The following is a 10,950-nucleotide window of genomic DNA, read 5'->3' on the forward strand; positions in this document are numbered from 1 at the left end:
AGCAGAAGTTTCAGTGTGGTCATAAACCGGTGATAAAACATGACAAGTTAGATTTAGGTAAGTAAAGATTCAGTAATTTTGTACAATTGTTCTTAAAGTGTAGACTTCCTGAATTAACTTCATGAGGTAAATAATAATGTCTTAAATTATGGTTAAATAAACTTGATTTAAAAATATTTTTGTTATTATTTAATCTCATATTTTCAAATCTAGCTGAGATGATGACTTGCAGAATATTTTTATTGACAAATTGTAAATGCTACTGTTAATTTCATACACTGAATGTCTCTGTAAAAAAGTGTTAATATCTCAGTGCTGAGACAATTATTTATATTACTCATGTAAATAGTTTTAATGTCAAATATCAGAATCTGCTGTTGTTTCCCCCTGTTAATTGCAAATGTAATGCCACTGGGATTTGGACACTCGGTTGTCCAAGAGTTGCAGTGGTGATAATGTTAGCTCTTCATACTTGGTCTATGATTGGTCATGATTTATGATTTTATAGGTTGGACATGATTTGATTTCAGTAATTCATGTATAATGATAGTATAATCTGTGGCACCACACGATGTTCATAAATCTGTGTTCTTTACTAAACACGAGATTTCAAGAAATCCCTCTTCCTCTCCATAATGCAGTTACTATTTGAAAATATGTTTTTGAGTTTCTTTCATGGTCAGCCTATCATCCTTTATGGCCGGAAAAGAGATTACAGACAGATAATGACTGCCCTGCCCTTCCATAGATGGCGCACACACCTATAGTGGATTAGGTATCAACATGGTGTCCCCGCGGACCAACTGGCACACACTGGAGAGGAATGTGCCTTTAATACGCCTGGAGGATGACGCTGACCTGAGGGTACGGAGAGCTTCTTTACATGATTTTCACTGCAGTCCTATGTTGTGCTATGGGGCCACCACCGAAGAAGTCCCACATACTCACTGGTGACCTCTATAGTACTCTCTTATCTGCACCAGAAGAGGATCAAACTTCACTTTGCTGCTGTATAGCCCCCCTTCATTGGGGAATTTGAATGCTCCCTTTGCCAAATCCTAAAGCAGCCAGTGCTCAGCCTTGCATGCACACAGATAATGATCAAGTTAATTAGACCTGAGATTGAACGAACTGCAGCAGCAACTTAATCATTTGTAACTTGATTAGAAATACTATATTCTGCACCTCCAGAGACCTGAAAATGTTCCTTTTTTTTCTCTCCAGAGTTTGAAATTAGGATGTACTTTGGAATTCAGGTCTTGAGTTAAGACATAATGTTTTTTGTAATCCAAAGCAGTGAAATTATCCTAAAGTCTTAAACACAAGCTCAAGGGAAATTCTCTTCTGTCTCTGACTGACAGTGAGCAGGTGTAGATTACAAATGTATTAATGTTTTCTTTCTCATCCCCATAGGAAATCTATGAATTTGGAAGGAAATTGGGTCAAGGTAGCTTTGGAGTTGTTTATGAAGCCACCCACATTGAGACACAGTCTAAATGGGCTATTAAGGAGGTTTGCAGACCAGAAGTGAGTGCATTTGGCATCCTTCTGGGAGGCCTGCTTTTTTTCTTTTTTCTTTTACTGTGTTGAAAACTTGCACTAATAAGAGGATTTGATGTTTGGAAGGGAAACAAATAGCCACAACCACGCTGAAACACCATCAGCTGTGATTTGACTTTCTGTATTTTCAGGCAGGAAGTTGGAAAGCCAAGATGCTGGGACATGAAATAAACATTCTTAAACAAGTGAATCATGCTCACATAATACATCTCCAGGAAGTCTACCACACGGCTAAGGTGAGCATTGCTAACCCCTAAGTAACAAACCCAAAGTAAGCCTAATTGAGAGAGTGAGTTAGGTGTAGTGCATGTGACGTATCATAATCTATTACTGCGTGTCGCTGCATAAATATTACCCATAAGCACAGGAATTGACTGTATGATCAGATGTATTTTCTCTGCTTGTTTTTCTAGATGACTTATTTGGTTACTGAGCTGTGCGTTGGAGGTGAGCTGAAGCAGTTGTTGCAGCGGAAAAAGTTTCTTACAGAGGATGAGACGAGGCATATCATCTGTAGCTTAGCTGACGCCGTTGTCTACCTTCACAAAAGAGGTAATGTCATTCTACAGATTGGCACTTCGATAGTGTTACAAATCATTTTTTAATGTTATCTGAAAATCAAGGTTTCGTTGACCTCCAGTGATTGGAGTCCTCACCTTCAGGCTCACTACACCCTGAAATCCCTCATAGGGGCGTTTACATGTGTGGTTTCTGTTGCAACACACATGAAACGTATATCCAAGACAAACAAACAACAAAACATCTGGCTTGTTGTTGAAGTTACTTGATATAGTTACAGCTGTGGCTCAGAAGGTAGAGCTGGTTGCCGACTAATCTGAAGATCAGCAGTTAGGTCCCTAGCTCCTCCAGCCTGCGTGTCGTGATGTCCTCGGGCAAGATACTGAACCCCAAATTGCTCTCGAAAGCTGTGCCATCGGTGTGTGAATGTGTGTGAATGACCATTTAGTTTAGAATATGATGTGCAGGTGGCACCTTGTATGGCATATATATGAAAAACGAGTGATAGCACATAAAAAATTACCATTGCTGCAATGTGAACAAGCATTTTCCAACACTAGGGACATAGACCTTTTCTTATTTGACAGAACTTGTGCCAATTTGGTACCTGGTTAAGAATTGTCTGAAGGGCTTGGTCATGCTGTCTGATCAGGGCACCTTCAGCAGTGATGGCTTGTTGAATGTTTTCCAGAGGAGGGGTTCTGTGGGAGAAGATGATCCATCTGCTGGGTTCACGTTTGTGGCCAGATTATGTTATGTTTGCCTAAAGCTAGTAAACCCAAACAGACAGAATGGAATAGGTTTAAGGGTTTTATTAGGGTGTTCCCATTGAGTTTAAATAGAGGTCTTCATGAGACTGGGATGAGACGTGTACACTCCGGAGGTAGCATGTTCAGCAAGATTTGGGGATTTCTGAGACAATAGGGATGAAGTGAGACAAGTTGGCGGGACCAGGCGTGGTGGTGCAGGCAGAAGTTGGAATCAGGACGGGCAGGACTGGAAGGCAGGTGGAGATCAAGTCACTGACTAGAGCAGAGACTGCGATCTGGCAGCGTGGATGTGGCGGAGCCCAGTATTTGAGGTGATCTTGATTGGCAGTGATTAGCTGCAGCTGGTGGCTCTGCCCTGACACTGGCACACCTGCAGATAATCACAAGCACAGACAGAGAGAACGGGGGTTGCTCCTAGGGTGGCACCAGGTTAGTGAGACAACGATGATGTCCAGGGGCAGATATAATACCCTTTAAAATCTGTACATTTTCCATTTAATTAATTCATTACTTATTCATTTATTTATCTCTTGAAGCATCTTTGAGTATTCAAAAAGAGCTACCGGTATATAAGTTCTATAAATTGGTAAATTTTCCATTTAGTTCATAATAGTACCATGGTCCCATCATTTTACACAGATTGTTTTGCCCTCTATGATGTAATTGTAATTGATTCCTTGAGTCATTATAGAAACCTTGCTCATTTTGATGATCAACTTCCCGGAAAAATATATGATCTATATTTTAATTAAATCTGTTTTATTTTAAAATTAGTACAATTATTTGGAAATGCAGTTTCCTCTTTTAGTGGTGAAATCTTTGGTGAGAGGTAATTTAGAACAGGCATCGTTACGTGTGGCTAATGGCTAATTTACAACAAGCTATTAAGCAATACTGACTAATAGCATTGTTTTCACGTGGAAAGTGACTGTGTGCTGGTTTTCCTCACCTCTATAGAAAGTACTGATACTAATGTGAATGCACTGGTTTTAAATTAGATAGCCGAACCCTTGTGTCAAATGACAAATCGCCAAGCTTGAATTTGTTTGGGTTTTCTCAGATTATGACTTTTTTGCTGTCCTTTCTCTGACTCAGCTGCTGTTTGTCACATTGAGCTGGAACTATACCTAGTTTCAGCTGTGCTTTGAGCTTTAATGCTAACAAACCCTGGCAACAACATAGTATATTTAGCATGTACAACCATTAACACTGCCGATCCAGTTGTTTAAGGATATTTAGTGAGTGAGTGATGATTACTGGAATATAATGCACCAAAAATTACATTATAGTTGGTAGTTATGAAGTGATTTCCTCTCAGCCATATTTGATTAAATAACCAAAATAATGCAGAAGAAACAAGTCTTTTATAATGGGTAATTGCTATACACAGTATGTAGACTTAATAAAGGTATTTATGAATATGAAATTGAGAGTTAATCAAAAAACGGGTATCATTGAACAAAACATATCTTAAATACATTAAGGAGAACATTTTCAGGTGTTTTGTTTTGTGCACCCCAATTGGTGTAACTTACCTTTCACACACCATCAACACTGTTGCGTTTTATAATTGGTTGCTTCAAGCAGTGCAGTGAACAGGACTGCCCAGGGCAAATTGTATTTTCCCTCTCACTCCACTAAGTTCTGTTAACAAGGCCCTTCAGCCTGGCCTTCTGTAAGCAAGGTAAACAGATCACTGTGTGACAGTGTGCAAAACATCGTTTGTTCTCATCACTGACATTAGCAAACCATGTTGCACTTAACTCTGATCTCAGACTTTAGTTATTTTCTGCAGAGCTATGGTTTTGATTTAAAATGTACCTATTAATCATTTTGGGTATTTAATTGACAAACTCAGCAACTCAAGAGTCGTGTGTACTTTTCAGTGGAGTTTGTTACAAGCAACCGCCGTTCACCCATTGAGCCATTGTTAATGTAAAAATATTATATATGAATATTGATTACAACAAGGAATTGTCACATACATCAATGTTTAATCTGTTTCTAAACCCATTATGTCCTCCTCACATCTCACAGATATAATGCACCGGGACTTGAAACTTGAGAACATTCTTGTGAAGAATCTTGATGAGGATGATTATGGCAGGATTAATATCAAGGTAAGATGGTGAGATGACACAAACTGTGAAACATGCTTCTTATCCATTCTCTGTTGTACAAGCCTCTGGTGGGAACCTTTTCCTTTGACCACTACCTCCTGGATGTTTAGTAAAGGCTTTAAATCCTACCTCATTATGACTCCCTCGGGTCGTCCTTATAGTATACCTTTACAAAGAGAGACTCAACTGTATTTTTTAAACAAATTACCAGCTGAGCACACCATGTTGTGTGCACTGACAATGGACCAGCCAAAGCAGATACCCGGTGTGTAAGGAAGGAAGGTGAGACCGCAGCATAAACGTCCCTGTCTCTCTCTGTTTTTCTCTCCTCGTCTCACACAAACATACACAAACACCCACATATCGTACATGTAGTTGAAAGTGTTGTTGTGACACAGCATAATATGCAAATATGTGGGACCATACAACAACTATGTTGCTATACTTAATTGTCAAGGAACATTTGTTTGTGTTCATGCTCAAGCCTTGTTTTCCTGACAAAAGCACTTTTAACAAATAGTCAACGTTGGGTTCTGTCAGCATATTTAAATCATGTTTACTTGTTTCACCTTATTCTTAAGTGCTCTTCTCTACCTAGGTGACAGACTTTGGATTATCGGTGAAGACAAGTGGCGTAGGGATCGAGAACATACTGACAGAGGCCTGTGGGACTCTTATCTACATGGGTATGACACTTACATCTCCAACATGCTAGTAGTACACAGGGATAGAGCTCTAAGTTTGAATGAGTGGTGTTGCAGCTTTGCCATTCACCACAGTATGTTTTTGGTTCTTCCGCTGGGGGATCACAAAGTTGTTAAATCTATATATTGTATAAGCAGTGTAATTATATTTGTCCATGTGGAATGTATCAGATTTGATATCTACTACCATTATGTAAAAGTACCCTGCTGAGTGTGGTAATACCAATGCTATTCCACTCAGAAACTGGTGTGGTAAAGTGCCAAATAGTGTGACAATGTGAAGTAAAAGGAAGGAAAAACTATAGAACATCTTGTAATGGATCACACCGACCTGCAACGCCAAATTGGACCAGGGGTGTTAAATGGTGGTGGCTAATGGCCCTTTCCCCACTTCCTACCCCCCTTAGTTTCGGTGCGCTAGCGCTTGGATCACACCCATCTTTGAACTTGACCTTTATTTTGATCTCAACTGCACATGTGTTAAGTTTTGTGACACCAATTTGGGCCACAGGCATAAAGTGTGGGGGCCAATGACCCCCTCAGCCTTCCCTTGCTTGTACCACATCCTCTTCGAACTCTTTGTTTTGATATCACCTTCACACCTAAAGTAAAGTTTCGTGACTATCGCACTGACAGAAGTAGTTTTGTTGCCTAATCCTGAGCAAGTGTTTTGTGTTTACTGCGACCGCTGTGGAGCGCCACAGTTTGACATGCTGGGCTAACCAGTGCGTTAGACAGGGACGCCAAGTGGTCCTGACCAAAAGTAGGTCTCGAATAATAATGGGTAGGACAGACAGACAGAAATATAAACTAAAAATAAAATATGTTTGCTGAGAAACACTGAATAGTTTTACTTTGCACACTGAACATTTGTTGCATCACCTAAATCAGAACTGACCTGCAAATTTCCTTTTTTAAATTAGTGAAACGACTTGCAGTTCTCTTCTTCTCCTCCACTTATTCATGCGCTGCTGCCCTTTACTGCTCATTACTGCCACCAACTGAGGATATGCATTACTGCTCTGTATATCACATTGCATGCTTTTTGTATGCGAGTGTGTCCTTGTGATTGTGCAGATAAACACGACATAAATAATAGAGTAACAACTAATTTTAACTGGGAGCTTTAAGCCCCGAAATCATCCATTGTGTATGCATGTGAATTACAGCACCTGAAATGATGAGCGGTCGCGGTTACAGCCAGTGGTGTGATGTGTGGAGCATAGGAGTCGTCATGTATATGTTGTAAGTAGACACACATACTTTATAGACATGAACACACATGCAGACTGGAATACATGTGTCTGAGCTGTGTGTCCCTGCAGGCTGTGTGGGGAGCCGCCGTTCCTGTCCAAAACAAAGTCAAAGCTACTCATGGAGATCATGAACAAAGAAGTCAAATTTACTCAAGACATCTGGGCCACAGTCAGTGATACAGGTGACACTTAGTAATACATGTGAAAGGAGAAATTGTTTGTGATGGCTTGAAGACATTTTCCAAGCAGTACATGTGTAGTTTAAATGTTCAGATTTTTACAAACAAACTCACCGATTAGAGTTTTTCTCGACAGCAAAAAATCTATTGACTTGCCTGCTGAAGGCGGATCCTGCGTACCGCATGTCCGCCAATCAGCTACTAGAAAACCCCTGGATTACAGTAAGGCAGTGATTGTTCCAGCTGCATTCATAAACTTTACCAACTGAGTCACACGAGGAGCTCTTAAGGGTGCTTTGTCCAACAGGGTGACACTAATGTTCCCGCTATGCCGTCCAATGTGCTGGAGATGATGCGCAACCACCTGGAACAGAAAGAGAGTAAGACAACGATGAAGATTTGACTTGATTCAAATGACGGGTCACGAGTAGATAACTTGAAAAATGTGTTTAACTGAGTGAGCGTTAACTGATGAGGATGAAGAGTTAATATTGTTGCTATGGTTACCACTTATTTTCAACCTGCTGAACTACTATAATGTGTTTGAGGTGCCCTGATTTATAATTTTTTACAGATACCGACCAGCCATTCAGAAACCAATTCTCTCACGAGGAATGGTGGTACAGTACCCAGTACTATTGGTTATGTGAAAGTTACCAAATCTTCAAATAAGAGGAATTTACACAATAACTGGCAGTAATATGTAAATATAAGGTATTTAGTCATCCTACAGTAGAGAGTAGGCCTACTGAGGAACAGCGAGGAAGAGGAGAGAAACAAAAGACGTGAGGTTACTTGATGTTGATGTTATTTTAAATCATAGGAGCACAGACTCTGGAGGACTCGTCCCTCAGCTCGTTTGAGGGAACACTGGACCCATCGCTGCTCCCCAGGGGAGCCTCACCCGAAACAGACAGCGACTGCAGGAGCCCCGCTGAGAGAGACAGCAGCGTCTGCACACCGTCCACGTCCACCGAGCCGGTACGTCTGTCGAGTACAGCTCCACATTTTCACCTCACCTGCCCATGTGTGTTTTTTATTCAGGACTTTTAAGATGTCAAGTCACTACTTAAGTTCTGTTACATCACTTATACACATCACTTAGATCACTCCGGACTTAAAGCAAAACTTGTTGACATTTTTGGTCATTATTCATAATAACTTTTTCATGCCAAATTTCGGAGCTAACAAGGATAGGCAACATAACTAATCCTGAATAAACCATTTAACCCATAGCATATACATCGTAACAAAACAGAAGATTTAGTAGTAACCATACCCCTCTCCTTTTTCCTTTGATTTATAGTTTTTATTTTCAGTAGCTCTTGACACAACCTGTAGATTTAAATGTTACATGTTTCCATCCAAATACCTAACAAACACCTAAAGCTGCGTTCTTATTTAACTGCCTTTGTGCTTTCATATTACCATGCCAACTGCCTTTGGTATTCAGTCACCACTAGATGGTGCAAGACTTACCTATTACTGGAGATGGTAATAAAGTTGTAGTCATGCAGCTGTTTTGAAATGAATGTGATAGTTAATTCTGTTATGTAAGAAAAATATGAATCTTATTCCTGCAGTCTCATGCGGGCGTGAAGCCGTCCACGTGTCCGAGTGCAAAGCAGGGCAGGACTCGGGACAAGAAGGACGTCAATACAGGACAGAAACCGGCCTCGAGGCTCAGTAAGGGAGACAAACGGAGACCTTCTACCTCCAGTACAAGTAGGGCTGGCCCCCGCAAACTCTGAGACCAGTATCCCTCCACATTTGAGCTTAAAATTAGGCCATATCACTTGAGAACGTGTGAGAGAATACACACAAGTGGGAGGCCATAAGAAAGTGAGCATCCAAGAGAGAAAAACTTGATTAGATGTATGCTTTATAGGCCTCACATGCAGGTGTGAAAATAGTACAACAAGTCCGAGATCATTGCAGCTGAGGGTCCAGCCCCAGCCGTGCTTCATGCCAAAGAAAAGGTCTGTTTTGAGCTGTTTGAGAATGTCATGCAGCCCAAATAGAGACTCACTTTGTATTGTGGCCAGCACATCCAGATACTGAATGAGTGTGTCAGATATTACTGGTAGCATCTGATTGAAGGCTTTTATTACAAAGCAGCGACCTATTAGTCCAGTAAAGAGTCCTACCTCATAGAGTTCAGCACAGCAAACAGATTATTTAGTATAACTTACTACCTATCAGCATAACTTGTCATTCGTATGTCATTATTTATATATACTATGAATGTGTGCCTTCTCCATGTAGAAATTATTAAGTCTATAATTTAAAAAAATGAATGTTCATTTATTACATTGGGAACAAATAACTATCATTATTAAGTCAACAGCGTCTTGTTCTCTACATACAAAAAATGACTTTTCTTGCAAACCCTTCTTACAAAATAACATCTTATTTAGTGTTTCTACAACGTAAAGGCAAGAAATACAAAGAAAATACAGAATACTCCTCCTGTCAGCCATCTGAAACGAATCAAGGTATTGTGGCATGTGACCTCATATATGAATGGCAGTTCATGTATTTAAATATACAAATAAAAATGTGCCAAATATCATAAAACACAGAACTGTTGCACATATTTTACAACAAACTATTTTTTTTATTGTTTTATAATTACATGTGGAGAATACTGAGCGTGCAGGACATTTTATTGGATATAATTTCAACGCCAAAGGGATTTTCTTTTCTTCTGCTCTGACCTCTCAATTCCAAAATGCCCTATATGCAGTGACTGCATCCACTCAGTGTCAAAACAGAAAAACCGTCACACAGGCTGGTTACGCTCCATCTGAATGCAGAGGATTGGGACTGAGGGCAGCCACGGGTCTAATCTCGTTTGGAGACCATTGAAAGCAGTAGGAGCTACTTTGAGGGCACTGCTATTCAAGCACAGGTTTTCCCGCTGTAGAGAGAATAATCCCCAGCATAGATACAACATTAAAGTAGCCAAGCATAACACACAGAGGCTGAATTTCAAATCCACCCATTTGCATCTTGAAGTGAATGAGTGCCAACAATGGGGCTCTGTACTCATGCACAGGCTCTGTGCTTTAGCGCCTGTAAATGTGGCGTGCGTTTGTGGAAACTGGTTTCAAAAGGAAATTGCATGTTGTGTGTAATTGTCTTAAAAGTGTGGATACATTTAGTGATCAAATTCAGTCCAGGTAGACACACTGATCTTGGAGTGAGCAGATATGCAAAGTTGCACAGCTTTTCACTGTTTGTTTGATTTATATTTAAATAAACCAGACTATGAAGGAGAATGTATAAATGGCATATTAATTATCTTTGATTCAGGCTGTTCTGCAACATTATTGACATACTGTCTGTGGTACTCAGGCTGCTATAAACAGCAGATGGAGCTGTAGTAAGTTGCTGAATTCATTTCCTGGAGTTAATCTGACAGAAGAGTGCTATCCCTAAAGCTTACTACCTAGTTCTGTGCATGAAGATGTGTAATTAGAATTGATTGCTTGAGGCACTGCCCGTTAACTTGTCACTAATGAATATCTTGTATGGTAACGTCTTCATGGTCCATTCAAACAAAATAAATGGTCAAGACATGCTTATTTTTGAGTGCTGCCTTATTCACAAAATGTGTGTTTTTTTGTCAGATGATTTAAGAAAAAAAAACATCTGTATGTAACTTTTTGTCATACATGGAGATAGGATTTCAGCATACGGTCGCTGTCTGGTTAATTATAAGGAAACAAAGACAAAAAATATATATTTATAGGAGAATATGACCTACAGCTTGTTGGTGCTTGTTCATGACTTAAGGGGGAACACATGTAAAGAGACTAAAATGCATCAACAACCAGTGG

General features: G+C 39.9%; 1 protein-coding gene across 1 annotated transcript; it reads left to right on the plus strand.

The window, feature by feature from the left end:
• Positions 1 to 749: 749 nt before the first annotated feature.
• On the plus strand, positions 750 to 10,680 carry stk33 (serine/threonine kinase 33). Its single transcript, XM_084011828.1, has 12 exons — positions 750 to 864; positions 1,414 to 1,527; positions 1,692 to 1,796; positions 1,974 to 2,112; positions 4,887 to 4,969; positions 5,568 to 5,655; positions 6,843 to 6,918; positions 6,999 to 7,111; positions 7,245 to 7,330; positions 7,416 to 7,488; positions 7,932 to 8,089; positions 8,692 to 10,680. Exons 1-12 carry the CDS (start codon positions 784 to 786, stop codon positions 8,857 to 8,859), a joined length of 1,284 nt encoding a protein of 427 aa, XP_083867954.1. The 5' UTR covers positions 750 to 783; the 3' UTR covers positions 8,860 to 10,680.
• Positions 10,681 to 10,950: the final 270 nt, after the last annotated feature.

The sequence above is a fragment of the Eutrigla gurnardus genome (genome assembly GCF_963514095.1).
Source record: "Eutrigla gurnardus genome assembly, chromosome: 1".
NCBI lineage: Eukaryota > Metazoa > Chordata > Actinopteri > Perciformes > Triglidae > Eutrigla > Eutrigla gurnardus.

Coding starts and splice junctions, on each gene's coding strand:
- stk33 (XM_084011828.1), top strand. CDS start 784: ATGGTGTCCCCGCGGACCAACTGGCACACACTGGAGAGGAATGTGCCT. Junction 865..1,413: donor AGGATGACGCTGACCTGAGG/GTACGGAGAGCT, acceptor TCATCCCCATAG/GAAATCTATGAATTTGGAAG. Junction 7,112..7,244: donor GGCCACAGTCAGTGATACAG/GTGACACTTAGT, acceptor TTTTCTCGACAG/CAAAAAATCTATTGACTTGC.